General features: G+C 50.6%; 1 protein-coding gene across 7 annotated transcripts in view; it reads left to right on the top strand.

Annotated features, from left to right (window-relative positions):
• MYH10 (myosin heavy chain 10) overlaps positions 1 to 26,926 on the top strand; it is a 135,084-nt gene that overhangs the window by 66,541 nt on the left and 41,617 nt on the right. For 4 of the 7 annotated variants that reach the window (XM_045490370.1, XM_045490369.1, XM_045490367.1 and 1 more), the window contains 9 exons: positions 944 to 1,042; positions 3,745 to 3,888; positions 4,134 to 4,229; positions 5,752 to 5,870; positions 6,470 to 6,622; positions 11,651 to 11,824; positions 13,880 to 14,053; positions 14,292 to 14,406; positions 18,581 to 18,643. In XM_045490370.1, coding sequence (XP_045346326.1) covers positions 944 to 1,042; positions 3,745 to 3,888; positions 4,134 to 4,229; positions 5,752 to 5,870; positions 6,470 to 6,622; positions 11,651 to 11,824; positions 13,880 to 14,053; positions 14,292 to 14,406; positions 18,581 to 18,643 — 1,137 coding nt within the window. The remainder of the gene's footprint in view (positions 1 to 943; positions 1,043 to 3,744; positions 3,889 to 4,133; positions 4,230 to 5,751; positions 5,871 to 6,469; positions 6,623 to 11,650; positions 11,825 to 13,879; positions 14,054 to 14,291; positions 14,407 to 18,580; positions 18,644 to 26,926) is intronic. The other 3 variants (XM_045490374.1, XM_045490372.1, XM_045490371.1) reach the window with 1 other exon arrangement.

The following is a 26,926-nucleotide window of genomic DNA, read 5'->3' as shown; positions in this document are numbered from 1 at the left end:
AAATGACCGGGGAATAAATCTCGAGTTTCTTCACCTTGGTCCTGCCATGACAGCTTTCCTGTAAACCTATTTTCCACCAAACGTGGACGATGTGTTTGGGATAATCTAATGTACAGAATGGATTCATTTTGGTGAAGTGAAGGGAAAGCTGACTTCAGAAGAGGTGGTCATCTTCCAGAGCAGAGAAATGGAGATTGTGTGACAGCCCAGGGTGACTGTCGACCGGAGACCCCACGTGGGTCCCAGAGATGCACCCCAAACGCACAGGCGGGTGTGCTGTGGTCTGAAGTGCAGAAGCAGGTTGGGGGCGAGCCGCTGGCGTGTGGGAAGCCCAGGCGGAGGGGTTGTGGCCAGCTCTGGACCACCAGCATTGGGGGCCGGTGGTCAGTCTGGTCAGGGCCATCTCGGGGCATTTGGAAAGTGGATGTAGGGGGACCGGAGCCACTTGTACGAGGCTGTGTGTGCCAGGCTCTTGGGGACCACGGTGGCCAAGCACGCGTCCTGAGGTCCACCTGAGCCCTGAATTCTGTCCCTGTGCTCATGAGCTATGTTATTTTGAACAATTTCCTTTGTGCCTTGGCTTCTTTGTTCGTAAAGTTGTGATAAACTCCCAGAAGGCTTTTTCAGCCTTCAAAGGCTTGAGCTCATTTTCTATAGCTTCTTAGAGTTCCTTGTTTAGTGCTGTGTTCTTTGACTATAACCCAGATGAGGGGCGGGGGGGGAGGGTTGACGTGAACACGGTCCATGATTCCCGAAGATTAGTGAGGAATGTGAGTGTGTATATTTTCTTTCCTTTTTCACTTATAGGTTTTAATCATTCAGAACGGTTCATCGCAGGAGGGTTAGTATATATCAGAGAAAGAAAACGTTTTACAAATTAAATTCGTACAGTCATGGAGAGAGGGCCACCTTTTCAATTCAATCCTTAACCATCTTTGCTCAGACCTTCTGGAAAAATCTCGTGCTGTCCGTCAAGCAAAAGATGAGCGTACTTTTCATATCTTTTACCAGTTGTTATCCGGAGCAGGAGAACACCTGAAGTGTAAGTTCACAAAGTTTCCTACTATTTTGTATTTATTTGACTGTCTCTTCAGGATTATGTTTTTTGTTTTTTGTTTTTTTTTTTTTTTGAAAGAGAACATTTTGGGGAAACAGTACAGTTGACCCTTGAACAAAACGGGGGTTGGAGGCCTAACCCACCCCCCAACTTGTGAGTCCCCAGAACTGAACGACTGATCGTTGGCTGCTGCCTGGGAGCCTCACCGATAACCAGTTTGTTACACGTACTTTGTAGGTTGTATACACCGTATACTGTGTTCTTACAACAAAGTAAACTATAGGAAGACACACTAAGAAAATCACAAGGAAGAGAGAATACATTTATAGAACTGAACTGTCCCCCCAAAAAAAAAAGCTGTGTGTGAGTGGACCCGTGCGGCTCCCCCCTGCGATGTCCAGGGGTTGACCGTAGTTTCGTACACACCAAAATGAAAATGAAATAGAACTTCCGTGCCATGGGTAAATACTTTTTAAGTGGCAGTTCTATAGATGGTGTTATGTCATCTTCTGTACGTTTGTTTCTTTTCTTTAAAAAACTTTTAAATTAGGGGTGCCTGGGGGGCTCAGCTGGTGGTGCGTCCCAGCTCCTGATTTCAGCTCAGGTCGTGATCTCCCAGTACACGGTGGCAAGCCCTGTGTCTGACTCTCAGCGACAGCACCGAGTCTGCTTGGGATTCTCTCTCCGTCTGTCCGTCTCTCTCTCTCTTTCTTTCTTTCTGTGCTCCTCCCTGGCTCTCGTGTGCACACTCTCTCTCTCTCGAGATGAATAAAATAAGCTTTATAAAGAAAATAACATAAAAAACGAAGAAGTTTTAAATTAGAAGATACACATTTTTATGCAAGTTCGGTTTCAACATTTATGAATATAAAAAGTAAAAAAGAGGGGCGCCTGGGTGGCTCGGTTGGGCGTCCGACTTCAGCTCAGGTCACGATCTCACGGTCCGTGAGTTCGAGCCCCTCGTCGGGCTCTGGGCTGATGGCTCAGAGCCTGGAGCCTGTTTCCGATTCTGTGTCTCTCTCTCTCTCTGCCCCTCCCCCGTTCATGCTCTGTCTCTCTCTGTCTCAAAAATAAATAAACGTTAAAAAAAAAAATTAAAAAAAAAAAGTAAAAAAGAATAAATTGATAAAATTGAGTAAATATTTTTATTCCCAGGTTTATAACTGAACATATACGTTTATGCTTCCACTAGTACTAGATGGAGCTTATGGTGGACTTTTATGCATGTATTTTGTCATGAATCCTAAGGGCTGGAAGCATAGGACTGGCTGGGGTAAAGTTCCGAGTCAGAGGTATCTGAGGGAGAAGGAAGGACGTCCGGCTTCCTGGTCTCCTCTGAAATCGGCACTGAAAATTCGGCGCTCCTCCTGTGCAAGAGCAGACACCTGCATCGCATCACCTTTGTCACCTGGGCTGAAGGCTTTTGCTCACGCAGACATCTGTGGAAGCGTTGAGCCCAGAAGTGACAGAAGGGACCCGTAAGGGAAAAAAAATCAGCAACAAATAAAGAGAGTAATTGCACTGAGAAATTAAACCTCCGAGACGATACGGTCCGTAATGCCGAAGAAGAGAACTCTCGGGCTTTCAGACCGGCAGTAACTTCAGTCGTAATGAACCAAAAAAATAAGATCAAAGTGGTAAAAGAAGGAGAGAGGAAAAGAGAGCAAGCGGTGGCCAGTAGAGGTTAAATGTGAGGTGGGTCAGATTTCAGTGACAGGACAGAAACTCCTGGCAGGAGAGCACATGATAACATCGAGTGTGAAGCTAAACAGCTGTATCTATTCTGACCCCCCCTGGGAAACCTCCTTCTGGTCTCCACACCTTTGGCGAAAGGATGCGTTAAGTTCCAACTCAGGGCCCCTAAAGTACAAGTAGTCGATGGGGGCGGCTGCTATGATAACTCTGTCATAAATGTGGGTTGCGCATCACTCTGAGAAGCAGATTTACCACCAGACAAACGGGCTCAGAGGGTTTCGGGGCACCGGCCTGGCTCAGGACCTGCCTGTTCCACATTCTGTACCCTCTACGTCTGGGTCTTTACGTTCGTGTCGTCTTCCTATTGACCCCGTAACATTTGCTGTAAACTACTTTGCTAAGATAAAATTACAGACCATAGGGCTTGAAAACCTTCCCTCAAAAGATGGCTAAACTATTTAAATGTGAAAACAGTAAGGCCTAGTTATCTGGAAAATGTGCGTTTCCCGGCTACCGATTTCTTTTCTTTTCTTTTTTTTTTTTTTAAATGTTTGTTTATTTTTGAGAGAGAAGGAGGGGCAGAGAGAGGGAGACAAAGGATCCAAAGCAGGCTCCACGCTGACAACACAGAGCCTCAGGTGGGGCTCGAACTCACAAATCGCGACATCATGACCTGATCTGAAGTTGGGCGCTCAACCAACTGAGCCACCCAAGTGCCCCGGGCTACTGATTTCAAATATCCTATAAGCCACTGTCCCAGAAACTGCAGTTGGAATGTTTGCAGTTTCCACCCTCGTTTTCCCTCCTCGATAGGATGGAAAACTGCATGTTTTGAAATGAACCTATGAAGAAAAAGTGTGACAGGAAGAAGTGTGGTGGCATGGAGGGGGTGGGCCACGTCTCCCGTGATCGGCCCAGCCCAGCGTGAAGGTGGGGGTGCTTCGTCTGTTGATGGTTATTTATTAAACTGTATCCGTTCTGTTTTCTCCTAGCTGATCTGCTCCTTGAAGGATTTAATAACTACAGATTTCTCTCCAATGGCTACATTCCCATTCCGGGACAGCAAGACAAAGATAACTTTCAGGAGACCATGGAAGCAATGCACATAATGGGCTTCTCTCACGAGGAAATTCTCTGTACGTGGGTTTTCCCCCAATTCTGCTACTCGCTTAAATAAGACTTTAGCCCAGCCAGCGGGGCGGGGGAAGAGCGTAAACTAGGAAATGACAAAATCATGAGAATCACCCGTAATTGTACAAATTCCTGAGACCTGTGTTACTGAAAAGCTTTTTACAGCTAATTTTTAGCACGAAATAAACTAGAATATGTCTCTGCTGCAATTTGATGTAATAATTTTATTTTTCTCTGTATCCATGTAAAGCAATGCTTAAAGTGGTATCTTCAGTGCTACAGTTTGGAAACATTTCTTTCAAAAAGGAGCGAAATACTGACCAAGCATCCATGCCAGAAAATACAGGTAAGCTGACCAATATGATTTTATTTGTTTACGTGGTTTGTTGTTGTGCCACGGCCACAGTTGTGTCTTGCTGTTTGTCGTCATGTTCCCAAGCATAAGTTGCCAGCTCTCCATAACGTGAAGAAGTTCTCCGTTGTGTCTGTTTAAACATCCGGCCGCATTTCTTCACAATAACATAAAGCTAAAGTTGTACTTCTCACGCGCCAGATGACCAGTAAATTTTCTCTTTCCTAGGCTGTGTTTCATTTCACTTCTGGAACTTTTTGATTGAGCCTGGCCCTTTGAAGTAGATAGAGTCTCAGAAAAGGGAGTAAGACAGACAAAACACACATCATGCAAAAAGATGTGTTTGTCAGCATTTTAATGGGGAGTGGGGAACCCAGGAACTACTTTGAAATATCCAATCAAATGAAGTAAACCAAGATCTAACCCCACCATCAGGTATATTTTTTTAGGCTCTAAAATGTCATTTATCATTTTAGCAAAGGGGTGTGGGCCGTTGGCTTTTTGTGCTTCTTTGTGTTTTTCAACTTCCCATCCAGTACGTACACGCATGCATTCGTACACACGTTAACTAAAAGGGGCCAGGACCTAGAGGTCGAAGCAAAGCAGTTGGTACGAGCCAGTGGCAAGAGCCACAGACCGAAGGAAGAAATGCCCTCTGCGGCACGGCCTGTCCTGCCCACACAGGACTACTGTCCAGTTGCTGACAACACGTGTGGATTGGTGGGGAGGGGCGGGGTCAGGTCTTTGCCAGTAAGAACTTGGGTAAGTTCTATTCCCGGTGTAACTCAAAATGTGCTTATCCTTATAGAATTTTCTTATTTTAACACTAATTTAAAAATCAGAGGGGTGCCTGTGTGGCTCAGTCAGTTAACCATCTGACTTCAGCTCAGGTCATGACCTCGAGGTTCGTGAGCTCGAGCCCCACATCAGGCTCTGTGCCGACACTGTGGAGCTTGCTTGGGATTCTCTCTCTCCCTCTCTCTCTCTGCCCTTCCCCCACTTGCACTCTCTCAAAATAAATAAACCTAAAAAAAATGAGAATAATTTTCACACTTGTTAGAACTTGGCAGTGTCCCCAGTGAGCGCGTGAGGAGGTACGTGCCCGGCTGCCGAGAACAGTAGTAACGGAATGAGCTGTTTATTGAGTGCTCGCTGTTGGCCATGCAAATTTTTAAAAACCTTTAGGTTTCTTGCCTACTAAATATTATTGGGATCGTTATGCACGACCAGTTATCCTGGTAACATGATTTAAATGAGCATAAATGCTATTTTTCTCATTCTGTGCATCATCCATGGGTTCTAAGACTCCGTAACTTATGCTGAATTACCCAGAATAAGTAACTGCTGCCTGTTCCTTCTTACCTAAGGATGAGTGGTATTCATTCGAAAGGATGAAGACCTGAAACCTGTCCTTTTTTAAGACTTATTCAGTTTATTTCTGGAGGTTTCTTATCGAACGTGTTGTGACTAGCTCGTAGGTAGAAGCCTAGTACTGAGGAAACGTTTTACGCTCTAGTTGCACAGAAACTATGCCATCTTCTGGGGATGAATGTGATGGAGTTCACTCGGGCTATCCTCACCCCTCGGATCAAGGTCGGCCGAGACTATGTGCAGAAAGCCCAGACCAAAGAACAAGTGAGTTTCACGTTGTTATTGCACGTTTGTTTGAATGACCAGCTATCATCAGAAGACCTTCCTATTGGCAGGTAACAGACCTTAACAGAAACTCTGTAACAGGTGTTTCTTGGTACTGTGTGTTGTTTTTTCTCTTGTATGGTTTTCTCCAGAAACAATTTTGAAGTGATTTTTTTTTCTAAAGTAAATTTGAAATATCACCTCAGGCTTTCCCCAGGTAGGTAGATCATCCAGCAGGACAAAGCTGTATAACTTCGGAAGCCCGCTCAGCCAGGTCTCTGTGTGGGTGGCCCAGCACCAAGAATGTGGGCGTCGGATCCACCCGTTTCATGGCAGGGACTGGGCAGACAGGCTGCACAGAGCCCCAAGGGCCCAGGAAAGAGTCTATTTTTCCTAGGCATCTTTTCCCTTCTCCTCAGTAGATCATCTCCAGTTTATGTTTACCTGTACCTTTAACTGTCGCTATGTCAAATGGAGACAACGTTAAGTAGCAAAAGCTATTTGAGTTCTGGGAGCAGTATAGAGCGTTAAACTCCAGATAACCGCTAGTAATGCTTTGTAGGCGGTTTCCAGAATAAAAGGTTGTTGTCTAATTACAGGCAGATTTTGCAGTAGAAGCACTGGCGAAAGCTACCTATGAGCGGCTCTTTCGCTGGCTCGTCCACCGCATCAACAAAGCTCTGGACAGGACCAAGCGTCAGGGCGCGTCTTTCATCGGAATCCTGGATATTGCTGGATTCGAAATATTTGAGGTAGGTCTTTCTCTCTCCTGCTCTTCTGTTTATTCTTTTAATAAACACGAAGGCTCACTCTGTACCGGGTGCGCTGCAGGCACCGGGGCCATAATGGCAGATGAGCAGGTGCGGCCAAGTTAGGGTGCCGTGAGGAGGAAGTGGGGGGCCCAGTCACAGAAGGTGTCTCGGGAGCTACAGGTAAGCATACCTGAGGAGGAGAAGCCCCCGGCCTCTGCGAGTTTTCCTACGTGATGGGAGTAAGTCAGTGGTCTTGTATGGGAGAGAATTTGTCAAGTGTTAGAAAGTGCTAGAAAGCCAGCTTGGCTACACCTAGCTGACCGGAGAGCGAGGGGTAGCAGACACAGACAGAGATGGTGCTCTGTGTCCCGAAGATGCATCACGGGGTCTGGTGATAGATTTTGATGTATTTTGCTGTTGCTGCGACTGGCTTTCTCCACGCCCTCTGCATCCATCCCGTCACTGGTTTGTGGTCACAAGTCTGCTGTGGTTGTGCCAAAACATTGATACAGTTTCCGTCTCCTAAAATTTACATCTTTATGTCTCCTTTGATGGACTGACTCCACGGTGAGGCACAGATACTAAATTAAATACTCCGTGGGACCAGTGTGATATCCTGGCCACCACGGGGTATGGAATTGCGTTAGCTTTAAAATGAACAACTCAGACGATCAGTCTGGCCTGAGCAGATCTGAGATATGTCACTGGGGGGCGCAGTCTTAGCCACTGAGCTGCCGCTGTCGCTGTAGGAGATTGCTTGAATATGTACTGATCTGTGGAAAACTTGAGAAATCATGAAAGGTGGCTGGGCATGTGTTGCATTAAAAAAAAAAAAAAAATTTGTCACCTTCTTCTACGTAATCAGAAGGTACAATGAAAGAAGAGATCCCTGATTCCAGCCGCAACAAAAACGGATGAGAGACTGAAGAATAAATTTAAGGAGAAACAGCATAGTTTACCGAAGGCAACCTCCCAGTGCTACTGTGAGAAACAGAACCACCTAGAAATCGTACCATGTTCTCAGGGAATTTCCACCTCATAAAGCAGCAGATCTTCCCCAAGTTACTTCTCAAGCAAACATGTCCATTCAAAACCTACCGACGGAAATACTATTTTAAAAAAAAAAATTTTTTTTTTAATGTTTATTTTTGAGACGGAGACAGAGTATGAATGGGGGAGGGGCAGGGGAGACACAGAATCAGAAGCAGGCTCCAGGCTCTGAGCCATCAGCCCAGAGCCTGACGCGGGGCTCGAACTCCCGGACCGCGAGATCGTGACCTGGCTGAAGTCGGACGCTTAACCGACTGCGCCACCCAGGCGCCCCTTTTTAATTTTTTTTTAATGTTTATTTATTTTTGAGACAGAGAGAGACAGAGCATGAACAGGGGAGGGGCAGAGAGAGAGGGAGACACAGAATCAGAAGCAGGCTCCAGGCTCTGAGCCATCAGCCCAGAGCCTGACGCGGGGCTCAAACTCCCGGACCGCGAGATCGTGACCTGGCTGAAGTCGGACGCTCAACCGACTGCGCCACCCAGGCGCCTGCCGACGGGAATTTTTTTTTTTTTTTTAATATATGAAATTTATTGTCAAATTGGTTTCCATACAACACCCAGTGATCATCCCAAAAGGTGCCCTCCTCAATACCCATCACCCACCCTCTCCTCCCTCCCACCCCCCATCAACCCTCAGTTTGTTCTCAGTTTTTAACAGTCTCTTATGCTTTGGCTCTCTCCCACTCTAACCTCTTTTTTTTTTTTTTTTTTCTTTTTTCCTCCCCCTCCCCCATGAGTTCCCGCCAAGTCTCTCAGGATCCACATAAGAGTGAAACCATATGGTATCTGTCTTTCTCTGTATGGCTTATTTCACTTAGCATCACACTCTCCAGTTCCATCCACGTTGCTACAAAAGGCCATATTTCATTTTTTCTCATCGCCACGTAGTATTCCATTGTGTATATAAACCACAATTTCTTTATCCATTCATCAGTTGATGGACATTTAGGCTCTTTCCATAATTTGGCTATCGTTGAGAGTGCTGCTATGAACATTGGGGTACAAGTGCCCCTATGCATCAGTACTCCTGTATCCCTTGGATAAATTCCTAGCAGTGCTATTGCTGGGTCATAGGGTAGGTCTATTTTTAATTTTCTGAGGAACCTCCACACTGCTTTCCAGAGCGGCTGCACCAATTTGCATTCCCACCAACAGTGCAAGAGGGTTCCCCGTTTCTCCACATCCTCTCCAGCATCTATAGTCTCCTGATTTGTTCATTTTGGCCACTCTGACTGGCGTGAGGTGATACCTGAGTGTGGTTTTGATTTGTATTTCCCTGATAAGGAGCGACGCTGAACATCTTTTCATGTGCCTGTTGGCCATCCGGATGTCTTCTTTAGAGAAGTGTCTATTCATGTTTTCTGCCCATTTCTTCACTGGGTTATTTGTTTTTCGGGTGTGGAGTTTGGTGAGCTCTTTATAGATTTTGGATACTAGCCCTTTGTCCGATATGTCATTTGCAAATACCTTTTCCCATTCCGTTGGTTGCCTTTTAGTTTTGTTGGTTGTTTCCTTTGCTGTGCAGAAGCTTTTTATCTTCATAAGGTCCCAGTAATTCACTTTTGCTTTTAATTCCCTTGCCTTTGGGGATGTGTCGAGTAAGAGATTGCTACGGCTGAGGTCAGAGAGGTCTTTTCCTGCTTTCTCCTCTAAGGTTTTGATGGTTTCCTGTCTCACATTCAGGTCCTTTATCCATTTTGAGTTTATTTTTGTGAATGGTGTGAGAAAGTGGTCTAGTTTCAACCTTCTGCATGTTGCTGTCCAGTTCTCCCAGCACCATTTGTTAAAGAGGCTGTCTTTTTTCCATTGGATGTTCTTTCCTGCTTTGTCAAAGATGAGTTGGCCATACGTTTGTGGGTCTAGTTCTGGGGTTTCTATTCTATTCCATTGGTCTATGTGTCTGTTTTTGTGCCAAGCCGACGGGAATTTTAAGGGTGGGGGGAGACTAGGCAACCTTCTTCTAAAACTAATTTGAAAGTTGAATGAATGGAAAATAAAGAACAGACCGTAAAATACTGAAAAAGGAATGAAAAGGATATTAAAAGAAGTGAAACATTATGTAAAGTTAAACTGTACTTCAAGAAGTATGGTCTTGACCTATGAATATATGGACCATAGAAAAATGGAGAAGGTAAAAATGCAGGATGGTGGTTGCAAGTGTTATTTGTCCTGGGGAAAGAATGGAAAAAACCTAAATGTTCACCATCAGGAAATTGGTTCAGGGAATTACAGTATATCCATACACTGGATATATTGGGTCCTGTACACCCAGTATGAAGAAGGAGCTGGCTTTACATCCTCCTGTGGAAAGACTCCAGGACAGATCAAGTTAAAAGAAAAAATCAAGGTAACGCACACATGTGAGTGCACAGAACATCTCTGGAAGGATCACGAGAAGCAGGGGACAGTGGCTAACCATAGAACAAGTAGGTGACGTGAGTGAGACTTCTCATGTGGCTCTTTGCCCATTTTTTTTATTTATTTACCTTGAGAGAGAGAGAGAGAGAGAGCAGGGGAGGGGCAGAGAGAGGGAATCCCAAGCAGGCTTCACACCATCAGTGCGGAGCCCAACACGGGGCTTGAACCCACGAACTGTGAAATCATGACCTGAGCTGAAATGAAGAGTCAGAGGCTTACCCAGCTGAGCCCCCCAGGCACCCTTGTTTGTCCACTTTTAATTGTACACCACGCATTACCATTTTAAGTACTTATTATATGAAAACGTAGTTGTAGTTTAAATGTGGAAGACAAGTTAGGAACTCAATTTTTTAAAAAAAAATGCCATCCCACATAGTTGCCCAAGCTGCATAGAGCAGTAGGGTCTCCTCATCCCACGGCAGAACAAAATCCATTTACCTAAACGTGAATACGCACAACCGGGCAGTCTGCAAATATTCCCGGGAAATAACGGTGCTGAGCAGGGCGAACACCGCGTCCCTGCCCTCCAAGTGTGACCGCATTCTCAAGCAGTAGAACACCCCCACGGGGAGAGGATTGAAACAGCTTTTTCAGACTATAAATCTCCTTGGAGACGGAGTACACGTTCCCTAATTGAAGACCACTTTTCATAATGAGAGCAGTTATTTATGGACACGTGCTTCTCGCGAACAGCATGGAGGCTCAGGGGAAAAAGGTTGAGAACTTCTAGCACCTAAGGTGATTGTGCTTAAAAATTCTTCCTATCCACCCATCCATCCGTCCTTCCCATCGGCAGCATCATAGACAAACTGGCGAGTTCCCGAAGAAGGAAACAGCGGTGTCTGGAACGTGTGAGAAGACGATCCAGTTCCCGTCCTGACGTCTAACGAACACACGGGGTGGCGTCCCCGTTGGGTGTGCGGCTGTTGATTCGACGGTTCTGTGCGCTCCGTGCTCGCCACGCGGAGCGTGGTCCCCCTCCGTCACCACTGTGTTGACACTGGCAGAGGGCAGACACTTGTTTAAGAGGAGGGAACGCGCTGACAGGCGGCTGGAGCCTCCCGCTCCCCGAGCACCCTCATCAGGCCTGGCCAGGGTCTCGTCCACCACCCCCCAAAGCCAGGAGGACCTAAGTTGCTCCAGAGCCTGTGGCTGAAGAGAAGAGCGGGAACAGGAGCCCGTCCACAACGCTTCTAGACACTCGGCCCCGTGGCCTCTGACCTTCCCACGCCTCTTTGATTTTCTGCCTTTTCTCTTTCTCCCTGTCTCGCTTATCCCTTCGCTTCTGTTTGCTAACCATTCAGCAGTGGGCACGGAGTTGTTTCACACGTAGATGACGCGCTTAGCGCACAGAGTTTAGTGTTTCCCTGCTCTGCGCATTCCGGGAAGGTCCCCCACGGCTGGTGCGGTGAGAGGCCGAGGCCCCCTCCTCACACAGAACCCATGCTGCAGCTAGTCCCTGAGAACTTCCCGTGGCGGGTGTCCGTAGCGGCTGATTGATGATTCCCATTCTCTCTCTCCCCCTCCCTCCCCACGTCCCACATCCCGCCCCATGCAGCTGAACTCCTTCGAGCAGCTGTGCATCAACTACACCAACGAGAAGCTGCAGCAGCTCTTTAACCACACGATGTTCGTGCTGGAGCAGGAGGAGTACCAGCGCGAGGGCATCGAGTGGAGCTTCATCGACTTTGGCCTTGACCTGCAGCCCTGCATCGACCTCATCGAGAGACCCGTAAGGGCGCGCTCCGGCAGCGCGGCGGTCGTTCCCACAGCGTCGTCCCCGAGGGCACCTAGCCCACCTAAGGGGTCTTTTCTTAAGTAGGCTCCACACCCAGTGTGGAGCTCGAATTTGCGACCCTGACATCAAGAGTCGCGTGCTCCACCGGCTGAGCTGGCTGGGTGCCCTCAGCCTAATTAGCTTTAAGATAATTTTCTAACATAAACGTTGTAGAAAAGAGATGCTTTGATGAAATACCTGTTTGAAAAGTAAGTAAGCAGCCAGGGAAGGCCCTTCCTCCGCCCTCTCGTGTGTGAGCCTGCCGCTTGCAGATCCCCCCTCCACCGTGCCCTCACCCCCTGCCCGGGCCACACAGGGCTGCCCAGGTCATCCGGGAGCAAGTCACGGCATTTAGACCCCTTGTTCCCATAACTAAAGCTCATCCTTGTGAGCACAAGGATGTTCTTATTTGGGCAGGGTTTTTCCTGATTTGACTCTTCCAGGGGTTTGGGGGTAGATGTACTTTTAACAGCAGTCCTAGCACGTATCAGAGGTCCTTTTCTTCTGGTTTAGCGTTCCGCAGAAATACACAAGACCACACGTAACTCGTGCGCTTACGATCTCCAACAGATGTCCGTGACTCGGCTGTGTGTTCTGTGTTTTCCCTGGCAGTCCGAAAGCTGTCTCCCAGACTTCCAGCTCTTTAGAAACCCCCGACCTAAAGGAGCAGTGATAACACAGAACTTGACGTTGAGGGATGAAGTAGCAGAAGTAAAAAGGAGCCATAATCGTGGATATTCATAGTCGTGCTGTCACTGAGCCATTTAGAAAAGGTTAAATTACATTGGGGATCCTGTTTCAGAATTTAACAGTGTTTTCACTGAAAGGGATTAAAACGTAAGAACTAGAGTACAAAGATGGATGTGTCCTCATTAGTATTAATGCGGAACCTCAGAGTCGTCCGGTGAGTGGGGTACGTTCAGTCACCTACGACTCTGAACCTTTGCTTCTGGAAGATTACCTGATCCTGCTTGCCTTTGATTCCAGTGTTCCTTTAGCTGCTCCAAACCCTCCGAGAGCCGCAAACTAGTGAGCCCTGGGGTCGGGGGCTCCCAGCTTCTACCTGCTGGCACTTTGTCCGGCCACCTTCCTCTGACCATGTGGTTACATGTTTCCTGTATGCTTTCATCTCTGTCACTTGTTAAGCAGTATTTGTACAGAGCCAGCTTTCCCGATAAACATAGGAAAGCTGCTCCTGGATATGGATTCCCAAGGCTGATCACGTAGGCTCGCCCTAGACTTGCCGCATTCAGTCTCATGTCACTGACGTGTACTTGCGGTGTGGTGTGGCAGTGCGGGATGACCCAGCAGCGGCGACCTAGGCCAGCACATTTGGAGTGTTTCATGTCCCTTTCCTGGGCCCTCCGCCTTCCTCCAGAAGGGAAGTGCGTGCACCGACTCTGGGCACTTTTTCTTGATTGAGACCTTCTCCTGTGCCCTGAAATCCACCGTTTTGTGGAATACGGCTCAGTGGGTTTCGATGCTCACAGCATCGTACATCATCTCCACTGCCTGACTCCAATGCTGTCATCGTCCCAGAGACCCCAGGCCTCTCACAGTCCACTATCTGCCTTTGTTTCTGGGCCTTTCTTCAGTGAACCAGTTGAGTGAAATAAAGTAGCGACTCTTGCGTTGGTCAAATACATAAAGTAATTGATCAATTATTTCTCCCCCTTTGATGTTTTCCGCTTAATGCTTACTAGTCTTGCCGTTTGACCAGGCGCTGTGTATTTAACCGTCCCTTGAAGAGGAACTTAAATCAGTTAGGATGTGAGATGTTGGAAGCATTCCATCCAGTTGAGGTTCACTTTCGTTCTGTTTTTCTTCAGTTTTTTTTTTTTTTTTTTTTTTGAGACGGAGAGAATCCCTCCACTACCTCCTGTCCTTAGCAGTTTGGTTTCCATAGCTTCAGAAAAGTCTTCCTCATCCTGGAAACTAACCTGCCAAGTGCAGAGGGGCATCCTGGTGTTGAAAGTGAGTGACGGTGAACTTGTCCGTTCTCATTATCAGGCCAACCCCCCCGGCGTGCTGGCCCTTCTGGACGAAGAGTGCTGGTTCCCGAAGGCCACGGATAAGACCTTTGTCGAAAAACTAGTTCAAGAGCAAGGCTCCCACTCCAAGTTTCAGAAACCCCGGCAACTGAAAGACAAAGCAGACTTCTGCATCATCCATTACGCGGGGAAGGTACGGGCTGTGTAACGGTTAACGGTAGCTTGGATTTCGCTGCATCTGATGGCGCTGGTGACAAACGTGCGGGTAGACGTTCGCAGACCCTAAACACCGTGTGCGTCACCCCTGCGTGGCCCTCGAGACAACCCACCTTTCAGATTGTCCCCGAGAACGTTCTGGGTTAAGGCTGAAAGCGTTTCTTGTTTTGTGTGTGTGTCTGCGTTTCCCCCCTCGTGTGGCCCGCCACGGCCAGGTGGACTACAAGGCAGACGAGTGGCTGATGAAGAACATGGACCCGCTGAACGACAACGTGGCCACCCTCCTGCATCAGTCGTCGGACAGATTCGTGGCAGAGCTTTGGAAGGACGGTAAGAACGCGCTTCCGCCTGGAGTTCAGTTTGTCCCGAAACTTTTCCGGTGAAGACTCATATACGGTCCTTTTACATTAGGTCCGTGTACGTATATTTTACTTTAAAACTTGCTTTCCCTAGAGCAGGGCTGCCGCTACATCGGAATTTACCCCGGGAAACAGAACGTCTGCCTTCCTGGTCAGATGCTGTGGGAAGTGTGGAACATTCTAGGCACAGGGCCGGAAAGAACTGCACACGTGCCTCAGGCCACCCAGGGCCCAGTGTGGTTCCTACGCAGGGGTACTGGGGACGCAAAACCAGAAAGGCCCTGTACACTCGCTCTGGGTAGCATACAGGTCCGTGAGCTGCGCCCCCCCCCCCCCCCCCAACACACACGCAGTAGCTGGTGAACAGTTCAAATGCCCTGCATAGAGAGTAGTTGTTTTTATTTCCGTCAGCCCTCTGAGATCTTGTATTTACATGAGCCTCGGGTGTCTCGTCATAGACTAGAAGGTGCTACGAGTACCAGGGAAACGAAACGTCCGCGTGTCCGTGCGCGGGGGCGGGCGGTGCTTTCCAGAGCTTTGCTCTCGCTGCTGCCTTCATCCTGATTGTACCCCACGTCTTCGCTCGGCCCCAGGCCCCGCGGGCCCATCACCCTGGATCTGGCCCGAGGCCAGCCTCCTCAGGAGCCTGGCTCACCTCCACCTTCTCTGGAGTATCTCCAGACCTTGTCATCCAGCCCCCTCCTCGGAGATAGAAAGAAACCCAAGAAGCAAAAAAGAAGGGGCGAGGGGTATTGAGGCAGAAGGAACAGGAGAACGTGAGGAGGGAAGGATAGGAGCTCCGGTCCGGAGTGATTGCGTCCCGCAGCTGCAGTGAGCGTGAGGGCCCCACCGGCGTGGGCTGCTGCTCGGCGCACGTGGGTCCCGGGAGAGATCGTGCGCCCGAGACCGGGCGAAAGGAGGGGCTTGGGGGGAGGTTAGGTGGTCTTGGTGCCTGTGGGGGAGAGTCTTGCACCAGATGCTGAGTGCTCCCGGTTAGGGCAGCGGCCTGGGCATTCGAGGCCACACCGAACAGATGAGGGGGCCCCGGGCCTGTCGGGAGGAGACGGTAGCACAGGACACGAGACTCCAGAGCCGGAGTGGACGGGCCCCCTCCGAGCTCTGGTTGTCACGAGGCCTGGGAAGGCCCGCACTCGCAGGGGGTGTTGTGTGAGGGACGCATCCCAGAGAGACGAGAGGAGTCGGGCCGCCCGTCCCCTCGGCTGAGACTGACCCGGGCGCCGCGGCTGGGGGAGCGGAGCCACTGTGCCCTCCTGGCGCCCCCGTAAGAGCTCTGAGCACAGGAAACAGAGACAGATGCACCCAGACCACAGCTGTGACGGATGCCACGCGAATGGTAGGGAAGGAGCCTCTGGCCACGTCCGGTACAGGGAAGGGGTCCCTTTGGCATGTGCTGAGGCAGATTGTCACGGAGGAGTTGTCCTCGTCCTTGGAAGGGAACAGCGTGTTGAGTCACAGAAGCTGACATGAAGGGAGGCTCATGGCTGCAACCGGGCCACAGAGAAGCCTGACCTCCAGTCTCAGGAGGACTTGACTCCATTGGAGAAGTGGCTTCTAGGTTTGTGAGCCAGGGGTGACAGCGTGGGGGTGAAAGCACAGAGGTGAAGAGGCAAATTGGCAGTGGTCCGTGGGTTGGGACGAAGGACCCTGGGGGCAGGGAGCGGAGTGTGAGAAGAGCACAGAGGAAACCAGCATTTCTACCATTGAAGCCTCAAAAACTGATTTTCTCCATTTGGAATGAGGAGAGAAAGTGTTTAGGGAATAATGAGCGTATAACAAAAGAAATTAGGTCCTGGGCGAACGTACTGGTCCTGATGTCGTAAACCACTTTTGACTCTTTATTTACTTATTTATCGTAAACACTTGTAAAATTTATTTTAACATCCATTTATTTTTGAGAGAGAGAGAGGGAGACACAGAATCTGAAGCAGCTCCAGGCTCTGAGCCATCAGCACAGAGCCCAACGTGGGGCTCGAACCCACGAACTGTGAGAGCATGACCTGAGTTGAGTTGGATGCTTAACCAACTGAGCCACCCAGGCGCCCCCTTGACTCTCTTATTTTTTTAAATTTTTTCTTTTTATTATTATTTTTTGAGACACTGAGAATGAGCGGGGAAGGGTGGAGAGAGAATATCCCAAGCAGGCTCCACTGTCGGTGCAGAGCCCAGTGCAGAGCTCGATCCCACAACCCTAGGATCATGACCTGAGCCAAAGCCAAGAGTTGAATGCTCAACACACTGAACCATCCAGGCGCCCCATTATTTAGTTTCTTAACCAGAAATGGTATCGTGGGAAACACCTGGCCCATTCATACAGGACTCCCTCCCACCACATGCTTACCATGGTCGTCCGTGAGGGCCGTGTGGAGACAAGGAGGGACGTGTCCCTGCCCCCAGAGCTTGTGACCTCGTGGGAGAGTCAGGATACACGCAGATGCGGTAACAGGATGCGTGAGCCTCTGTCTTGGCTCCAGCTTCCTCCCTGGGCTTCCTCCATCCATCTTTCTCCTTTAGCTCTGCGCCTCGCCGTCCCCAGGTCGGGGAGCGTCGGGCAGTTGTGGGTCAGTGGTGTGAGGAGGGTAAGATCTGGCAGGGCCTGGACTGCAGGCGTCCATGTGTGTTCCGTAGCCCAGATGGTGTGTCCGACAGGTAGGACCGTGTCTGGAGGGTCCTTACCTGCCTCTGTGTTCTCTGTCCATGGAGAAGTTAGGGTATTTAATTCCAGAAACGCCAGCAGCCTTGCAGACTCTTCTGGCCCCGGCCCGAACCCTGTCCATCTGCACTTGGTCTGTGGCTCGGAACCCCCGGGAAGGTCAGGTGTGCCCCAAGCTTGATTTGGCCATGCTAGCATCTGCTCTGGAATAATCCCACGTGTTTGGTGTCCTGATGATGCTACTGTTAGCATAAGTCCTGTTGTCCATCGGCTTAGATGGACGGCGATATACTTTAATCTGAGCGACGGGATCACAGAAGTCTCTCGCTGTGGCTGGTGAAGGGGAGCCAATCTTCCGGGTGAAGTCAGGCGGGACGGTGGAACCGTGTTTGTCCGGTTCCGAGGTTTGTGTGTTTAGTACAAAAAGTCAGCACCAGGCACAGCGTTTGACGGGGGTTCTAGGGCAGAAAATTCACCAGTGCTCACTCTGAGTGTAGGGATCTCGGGAGAGGGGAGCTTTTCTGTAGGAAAAGAAAACAGCCCTGGAAAAAACAAGTCCTTGTTTTTCCTCTTTTCGTAGCCACGTTAATGCAAAAGCAGACAATGAGCAGCCGACCATGAAAGCAGGATGTATGAGTCGAGCTTGCCTGTGAAGGCACAATCCCTAGGGTATGGAATATTTTGGTTAAAATAGGCTTTTAGGGTTTTATGGAGTTCACTCAAGGCCAAACCAGGAGCAGTGTAAGATTTCTGACGGCAGCCCTGCCCTAGAGATTCCTAGCGCCCTCCTTTTTGCTAAACGATGTTTCGGGATTTCTGTACCAGCTGCACGCGACTTCTTGCCACTCCTTGGGGCTTGTATCCAGAAATTTAAAAAGCTAACGATTGCATTTTCATGTAAATGTGCCTCCTGGGGTATTTTCCGTGAGTAATGCGTATGATCCAGAAGTATCACCTTATGATTTGAAGTTCTTTTAACGTTTTGCTACAACAGAACTTGAAGTTTGTTTTCCTTAGTAACTATTGCTAATTTGTATTTGAAGCCAATATGTTTCCAAAATCTGCATTGGAAGTCAAATTACGCAGCGGTGTGCATCTTTGACCGTAAAAGCCACTTAACGTGTACACTTAGCAGAGTGCTCGAACTTCCGCAGTCTCGTCCCGATTTGCTAATTGCAAGATAATTTTATGAACAATTCCAGTACTGCCTTATTTCTCTTAAATTTCATCCCGCGTTTACATAATCCCGTAATGCTGATACGATCTGATGCTGACCCTTGGGCGTGGGGACGTTTGGAAGATTACTTAGTAGAGAACTTTGTCCAGAAGTGCAAATTCTCTGGGCAGTAATGTCACAGGTGCCGTGTTGTAGCCCGATTTCAAAGTTGACTTGTGATGTCAAATGTCTCTCACACTAACTGAAGTATTTGTGTATCTGCTCTTCTGTTCTGTTTTTGCTGTTTCTCTGCTTTAGAGATTCAGAATATTCAGAGAGCTTCTTTCTATGACAGTGTTTCTGGTCTTCATGAGCCACCAGGTGAATGTATAAAGCCTGTAGGTCTTCTCAACAGAAGGGTTTTAAGCCCACAGGAAGAACTCGGGGGGAGGGGGGGGGGCTGGCGGGGGGGTGTGCCGGGGAGGGCAGGGTAGACGTGGGCGTGGGGCTGGTTTCTGGGTTTCTGTTTCTGTTTTGCTCATAGACCTGCATGAACCTTTCATTTCATGCTCATTTTTATTATACTTCGAGGCAGCTGTTTGAGTGCATAAACAATACAATTGCTACCGCATACACATTGCTTCTGACTTTACGCATAGCACTTCCAGCCCTGCACAGTAAAAGGTACGTCCCTACCTTTTCCAGTAGTGCCGTTTTGATACACAGTCCTCCAAGGGAATGCTGGGAACCAGTAGTGTCTCCCCGGTCTCTGAGCCACCTCTGCACCTGGGATTCCAGAAAGGGATTGTTTCTCTTCCTAAGCCACGAACTTCCGGAGAACAGATAATTACACCTTCCTCCCACGTGCTGGTCTCATCATTATACCTTCTGTTTGGAATTTATGTACATGTATAGTTGCCTGGCTTTTCTGTTGGAACTAGACCGTGGAACCATCCACAAGGCCCGACGGCGCAACTGAGACCAGGATGGAGTGCGGTGTTTGGTCGAATTTGCACCTGGAACCCAAAATTGAGCTCCAGATAGCTGAGCCTTGTGGTCTGAATCCTTGGCCCTGGTTTCAAATACAGCCTAGCCACGGCTGGAGGCCCTCCAAAAGCCCTGCCCGGAAAGAGTATCCCTAGCCTGGTGATCACACAGTGAAACTGTCAAGTAGTGAAATCCCAAGATAGATTCATCTCGCACGGTTTCCCTTAGTGATTCTTGAAGCGTGTTAATGCTGAGACCTGCATGCATGTCGAAAGTTTTTTAAAACTCAGTTCAAGGAGCATGCCCATCTTTACCCAGGTCACGATCCGCACCATCAGCTCTGGGTCGCATCCGGTAAAGGAAGTGTGTGGGGAGCGCTGGGTGCCGGGGTGGGGGCCGGACTGTACCCGAGCCGGAATGCGCCCTCCACAGGAGAGTCCAGAGGAAGACACTGTCTGATGCAGTCCCCCTTGGCCTCGGGGAGTCCTGCCCGCGTCCAGGACATGGGGCGAGGGAGACAGAAGTGGGAGGTAGTTTTGAGCTAACGGGCTGAAAGGTTAGTGCTTGATTTTTCGGACTTGGCCCCAGCATCGAGGGCCCTCTTGAAATTCCTCCCCCCCAACTCTTCTGGATTCTTGATCGCTTTAGAGAGTTCCAGACTGAGCTCTTTGAGAGCAGGGACCGTGCTGGTCCGCACACGGTCAGTAAGTTGTGGGGAGAGCGACTGAAAGGGGACGGGGCGGGTCTTCCCTCGCCGGCAGCACAGATGATCTTCTTGTAGGACCCTGATCTTCACGGTGTGCGGACCAGGTGCGTTTCCGTGCCAGCAGCGCCCCGTACAGAGCCACCCCTAGGTGACCTCACACTGGCAGGGAGCGAGCTCATTCACCTCCCCGTGGTTGGGTTAGTCGGCAGAACCAACGGGCAGGGTTCTCCATCTCTCCCTGTCCTTACAGGGCCTTCCGTCCGTGCACTGTGGCTAACTCTGGTCTCGGCAGCTGTGCGTGGTGTTTCTGCAGCAAAATGTCTTTCTCCCCGATAAGTGTTACAGGTTCCAACCCCAAAGAGGTTTTGAGTGAAAACGTGGGGCTTTAGTGTTTCCAGTGACTTCTCAGAAGAACGGATGCAGCAGTTTCTAGGCTTCCAGGTGTCTCTGGCGTGCTAACACGCAGCGCGTACCCTCATGGCCAGAGAACACAGAGCTAGGGAGGACATGCGCATCCAAGGGCCCCGGAGTGTTAGGGAAGCAGCACGGAGAATCCATGCAGGTTCTGGAGTTAAAGGGGAGAGGCTGGGGTAGAGATGGGCTTCCAGAAGCATCAGAGGAGGAGCAGAGTTCCGAGAGGCTGGATAGAGAGGTCACACGAGTTTCTGCTGTAATCCAGAGGACAGTTTTCTTTCAAATCTGTTTTGACATCTAGACCTTGTGAGATACACCAGCAATGAGCCAGCTACGGGGGACTATAACCTCAAGTTCTAGGCAGCGTGTCTGGACTCCCAGGGGGCGGACGGCGGGCTGTGTGTCTGCCGAAGGGCAGTGCGTGCCCCTCCCCCGGCTGTGACCCGGGCTCTGTGCCTTCCGTGTCCTGGCCACCATGAGCACCAGGTGGCCACTGACGGCTCTGGAAGGCTGGGCTCCACCAGAGAAAACGTGAGAAGTGCAAGGAGCAAGTTCTGTTGCTAGAGGACCCTCCCTCTACGCGCTCCCCCCCCTCTACCCCCAGTCCTGTCTTCATAGAAGCTGCACTTGAACTCGGTGGCCGCCGTTGGCTTGGACAGATTCACCCAGGGGAGGCTGGCCAGCACTGCAGGAGGACTTCGGGTCCGTCACAGGCCCGTGGGGGTCTCCCTCCATCTTCTCCGAGCCACCGAAATCTTCCTTCCTTCTTGCGGTAACTGAGGGGGAAACTTTTCCCTTAGCCAGGCCTCCAACCGAGATGACGATGTTCTGGCTTCAGAAACGCTGAATGGGTTTTGCTTTGGTCCAGGAAGTTCCGTGTAGACGCAAGCATCGTGACTGGTAGATGGTAGTTGTTTAATCTCCTTGTAACTTTTATCCACCAGTCATAATCTCTGTGTTTAGTGCTGTTTTAGAACCTGTGGGTCGGGGCTGACGCAGTGCGTGTGCGGAGTTAAATCGTGGAGGGAGGTGTTTTGTTGTGCAGAATAGTCTTGTCCTGTTTTGTTTTTATCTTGAGTCTTTTTTTTTTTTTTTTTTTTTTTTTTAAGTTTATTTATTTGGAGAGAAAGAAAGTGCAAGCAGGGGAGGGGCAGGGAGAGCGGGAAAGAGAATTCCTAGCAGGCTCCAAACTGTCAGCACAGAGCCCAATGCGGGGCTCAAACCCACCAACCATGAGATCGTGACCTGAGAGCGCCCCTTGTCTTGAGAAGCCGCCTCCCTGCACTGTATCTGGACTCCCCGAGGTCACGTGGGGATGGTGACCCTTGGCTCTCCCAGGGTTATCGCGAGTGTCACGCATGAGGGTCTGTGAGCCTGCATCTGGCCACACCCATGTTGCTGCCGCTGTAATTACGAAACCCGGAAGATGAGTATATGTCTAGGTCCTCGGCAGTTACCTAACGCACGTCCCCTTTCTTCACCGTGCACCAGGGCCTAGCCGAGGGCAGGCGGACTGTGTGCGCAGCGAGCCCGTCAAGGTGAGAGGGGAGCAGGTGTGCGGGAGAGGCTGTAGACAGGAGGGGGTCCCCATCTGCCCAGACCACTCCAGGCCCTGCCGGGGCAGTGAGCGGCAGTCCCCTGGAGGAGGAAGACCCAAGGATCGCATGCTCCCTGTCCACCTGTGGACTTCCTGGAATTTTTCTAAAAATTTCCAGACGCTCTAGAACAACGAACAGATTGGTTCCACCACCCAATAGCGGAACCAGCACTAATGTGTTGTTACCACGTAATGGAGGTACGTGGAGACACCTTTCGATGTTAAAGATTGTTTCTGGGAATTCACGGCTGTTGAATATTTGTTTCCGAGTCTGCTCTTAACTGTCGGCAACGTTTTAGTGTGCGTTAGAGTAGGATTGTCTTGATTTGTTCAAACGAGTGTTGGGAAGGTGCCGCATGCCTAGTACGGGGCTGGGTCTCAGACACCTTTCGTAGGTACACTGGATAGAGTTCTCATTCATCGTCTGGGTACCGATGTGAACGTGAAAACAAGTTCCTCCCCCCTTTTTTGGTTCCTGCAAGTGCATTTCCAGAGAACTGACTCAAATACAGAAGTTAAATTTAGTAGCACCAGTATTTTGGCCCACGCAGATGCGAGGGATGTGAGAATCTCGTAGACCTCTTGTGTCCTGAGATCATCCCCTGGAAGAGCGGGTCAAGCAATCTGGCACCAAATGGTACAGTCCTTACTTTTCAAAAAAAACTGTCGATGGCAGTTTTAAGAGATCGATGATTATAAATTGCATTTTTGTGCTTTCAGATTCTAAGTGTGCCCTCACGGACGGTGGGGCTGCGGGGCCCCCCTGACTTCTCACCGGCCACATACGTTTGTATGGACGAACAAATTAAACATTAGGGTAAAATAGTTCGAGGTCCTTTCAGGCTCGTGGGCGACCAGATACTGTTGAGACGCCCACCAGCGAGTGGCCCCACGCTCTCCCGACACCGCGGACCGAGGCCGGTGGCAGGGATCAGCAGCCATAACGGGCCTCGTTTCAAGTTGCTGAGAAGCTCATGTGTGCATTTTCTGCCTTTCTCTGGTGCCTGCCTTTACCGTTTTAGACGAGAACATAGTCTTTTTAAATAGAGGTCTTTCTAGGCCTTGATTTGGGAGCGAAACCCTGTGTTACTAGTGTGGCCCGGGTTATTGAATGAAGTTCCCCAAGTGTCTCTTGTCCCCTCGAGATCATTTTGCTCAGTTAAAACCTGACTCTCAGTTTAAGTTTTTGAATTAAAAGACAGGTACTGAAAGTCCAAAGCATCAACGTTTTAAAAATTCTGAACATGGGGCGCCTGGGTGGCGCAGTCGGTTAAGCGTCTGACTTCAGCCAGGTCACGATCTCGCGGTCCGTGAGTTCGAGCCCCGTGTCGGGCTCTGGGCTGATGGCTCAGAGCCTGGAGCCTGCTTCTGATTCTGTGTCTCCCTCTCTCTCTGCCCCTCCCCCGTTCATGCTCTGTCTCTCTCTGTCCCCAAAAAAATAAATAAACGTTGAAAAAAAAAAAATTTTTTTTTAAATTCTGAACGTTTAGCTTTGGGTTACCTTTACTAATACCAAATTTGAAAACTCAGGTTCATAAAAATGATGTTGTTTGTTTTTAGTTTAAAAAGCAGCCCCCACTCAGGACTGGGTGCTTAGACAGCAGCATGACATCTTGTTGAACAGCTGCCCTTACAGGTCAAAGAATTGGCGGGACCGGTGCAGCCAAATCCCCGCAAAGTATTGCTCACACTTGGCTCGCCGCCTCTTTTGTTGTGGGCGTGACCCGTCCTTGCGGGTAACTGTATCACTGAGGGGGTGTTTGCTACATAGTTTATTACACAGTTGCTAGGCACCGTTTTCAGGCCAACACGGGTCAGAGCGATGGGGGGGTGGGGTGGGGGGGGGAGCAGAGGAAGTCGTCTGAGCTGGTGGTCACAGGGTCCAGAGACACCAGGCAGTATCTCCGAGGGTCCTGCACGTGTGCCAGATGCTGGGGAGATGTGCCCAGGGGCGCTCTGCACCCTGGGAAGAGACCCAGAATAGAGGTAACATCGTCCCAGGATCTGGCCTAGACGATCTGAAGCCTAGAGGAGGGGCTGGCCCACCGAGTGTGGAGGCAGGGTGGACACCAGGGCCTAAGAAGAGGTAGTTAGGTGAAGCAATGAGGACTTACTTTCTTTAACGTTTTATTTGTTTCTGAGAGAGAGCCAGAGTACGAGCAGATGGGACAGAGAGAGGGGAACAGGGGAACTGAAGCAGGCCCCAGGTTCCGAGCTGACAACACAGAGCCCGATACGAGGCTTGTGAGGCTTGAACTCACAAAATCATGACCTGAGCCCAAGTCGGACGCTTAACCGAATGAGCCACCCAGACGCCCCAGGAGTGAGGATTTTATTTATTTTTTTTTTTTTAATTTTATTTATTTTTTTTTTTTCAACGTTTATTTATTTTTGGGACAGAGAGAGACAGAGCGTGAACGGGGGAGGGGCAGAGAGAGAGGGAGACACAGAATCGGAAACAGGCTCCAGGCTCTGAGCCATCAGCCCAGAGCCTGACGCGGGGCTCGAACTCCCGGACCGCGAGATCGTGACCTGGCTGAAGTCGGACGCTTAACCGACTGCGCCACCCAGGCGCCCCGGAGTGAGGATTTTAAACGCCAAGAGGTGTTTGCCAGGATGGCTGGAAGAGGGCCGGTTTTCCGGGCAGACGGGAAAGGGCAGGGACCCGAGGGCCTTGTGTCTTTGACGAGGTGCACCTGTTCTGTAGTTGGAGCTTCAGTGGGGGGGAGGGCCAGAGGCCCCTTCATGGAGCACTGGAATGTTCTCCAGGCACCTCCTGCTTCTCTGAGGTCAGTCACGTCTACAGGGGAGGCAGCCGAGACTTGCAGCAGTCAGGGGAGTGGACTCCGTCCGGGTCACACAGCTCGCGAGTGGCAAGAGCTTCCGACTCGGGCCTGAGTTCTGCGTCACCGGCTATACTCCTGGGCTGAGGGATCTGGACCACGGCCTACAAGCTGCAGGAGAAATGGAACAGTCTGAAGTATAGGAACAAGGAACTTGTTGAGTAGGGTCTTTCAGAAACACCCATTAACCCCCACCCTGGGACCACAGGCCATTGCGGGAGGAACACTGGGGGTGGGGGGTGGGTGGCAGAGGGAGGCCGCAACCGGCAGGAAGTTACTGCAGAATCCAGGTGAGCCGCGGATGCCCAAACTGAGCCACGGAGCGGGGGGACACGTAGGAGACATGTCCGCATTTGGCTTGACCGGTTTTGGTGAGCGGCTGGTGTGAGGACAGTAGAGGTGACTCCTGGTCTCCGGCCTTGGTAGCTGGTGGTCCCTTCTGCACGGGAGGCACAGGAGGAGGGATGGGGGTAGATGGAGGGCGTGGCCAAGAACCTGCTCCACTGTGGGATTTTGATCCCTCCCACTTCTGGCTTCTTCTCGTCTTCCTGTCTGGTTCTTCCTGTCTCCCTATCTTGGCCCCAGGCCCTCATCCTGGGCATTCGCCCTGGGGTGGCCCATCCATCCCGTAACCGCTCCCATGTCCCTCTGTCTAGCGCAGACCGCCATGGCCGGGTGTCCGCTGGCATCTCGTCTCAGGTGCCCCAGGGTTACGGGGTTCGGAGCCTGTGCCCCCACTCACAAAAACCCCTTCTCCCCATCCTCCAGGGGCACCATCAGCCCCTCGGCTGCTCAAGCCAAAGTCCCAGGACTTGTTCTTCCAGTCTCTCTGCCATACTTTCCACATCGGCTTGATGGTTAGAGCAAGTCAGTTCTGCCACCGGAACGTCTTGAGTCTCCCTTCTCGCTCCCTCCCCTCTGTAATCGCTGGTTCAGCTGCCATCATCCCGCTCGGGACCTGGACGGGCACCGCGTCACCTCTGGTGACCCCTCCCCAGCCCCTTCTGTGTGCGGCCACCGGCAGGGGGCGCCCCAAATCTCTCTGCCCGTAATGCTTCCTTGGCACGAGCTTCTTTCACACCTGCTGCCCCTGGGCCCTCACACATGCTGTTCCCACTGCCTGGAACCGTCTGCTCTCCACTGGCTCGTTCTTACCCTCCGGGCACGAAACAGAATTGCTTCTGAGAGATCTCTAACCACCCGCCTCCCTTATAGCACCTTGCTCGCTCTTTTCAATGCTTTTCTCACTGGTGGTAACTGTAAATGTACTTAACCTTTGCTTCATCTAGTCGCTAACCTATGCGTCAAGCCTGCGACAGGCCAGACTTCTGCTAGGTATGAGGGATGTGGTGTTAACGAGAGCGTGTGGGAGGCAGAGGCACCTCTGTGACTTTCGAGTGGAGAGGAGTGACACATGTTTGGTGACTGGTGCCGGGTAGTCGGGTAAAGCTAGGACTTCAAGTCGCAAGGGAGGTCACCCAGGACGAGAGCGTGCCTTGAGAAAAGCAGGTGGGGCAGTGTGTGCCTCTATTTGTAGACCGCCTTGTTCTGAAAGGGTGTCCGAGGTGAGTGGAGTTTGGGCCCCAGTGGGTGCCGTGGCACTCAGGACGAGAAAAGAAGTCAGCGGGACTGGAGTAGCCATAGAGGTAGGTGGAGGCCCGGAGGAGGCGGTGTGCAGAGAAGCCGGGGTGGAGAGGGCCGTCAGAGGCCACCGTGATGGCCCCGGCAGATGGACCAAGGTCAAGGGCAGGTAGACGCTGCTTGCAGTTGGCCCGTCGTTGCCTGAGCAGCGTCGGGCAGGGGAGGCGGGTAGGCCGGAAGCCAGCCTGCTGCCCAGGGAGCGGGCGGTTGGTGGAGAGCACGACGTGAGGGGTGGCCGGCGTGAACTACTCTAGAAAGAAGCGTGGCTCTGAGGAGACAGGTGGGTGGACACGACGGGGTCAGAGGAAGTTCACGGTTCCGTGGCGCGTGCCAGGCTGGGGCTGGGCACCGTTTCCCGCTGGAACAAGTGAGGAGGGGCAGCTTGGAGGCACAGGAAAGAGAGGAGGTGGTGGACAGACTTTGGGGCACAGGTGGGCGTGGCTTTGACCCCAGCCTCCGAGTGTGGTGGCTCTGGT

The sequence above is a fragment of the Leopardus geoffroyi genome, chromosome E1 (genome assembly GCF_018350155.1).
Source record: "Leopardus geoffroyi isolate Oge1 chromosome E1, O.geoffroyi_Oge1_pat1.0, whole genome shotgun sequence".
Classification (NCBI taxonomy): Eukaryota; Metazoa; Chordata; class Mammalia; order Carnivora; family Felidae; genus Leopardus; species Leopardus geoffroyi.
Note: the sequence above shows the minus strand (reverse complement) of the source record. Positions and strands in the feature narration are given on the sequence as shown.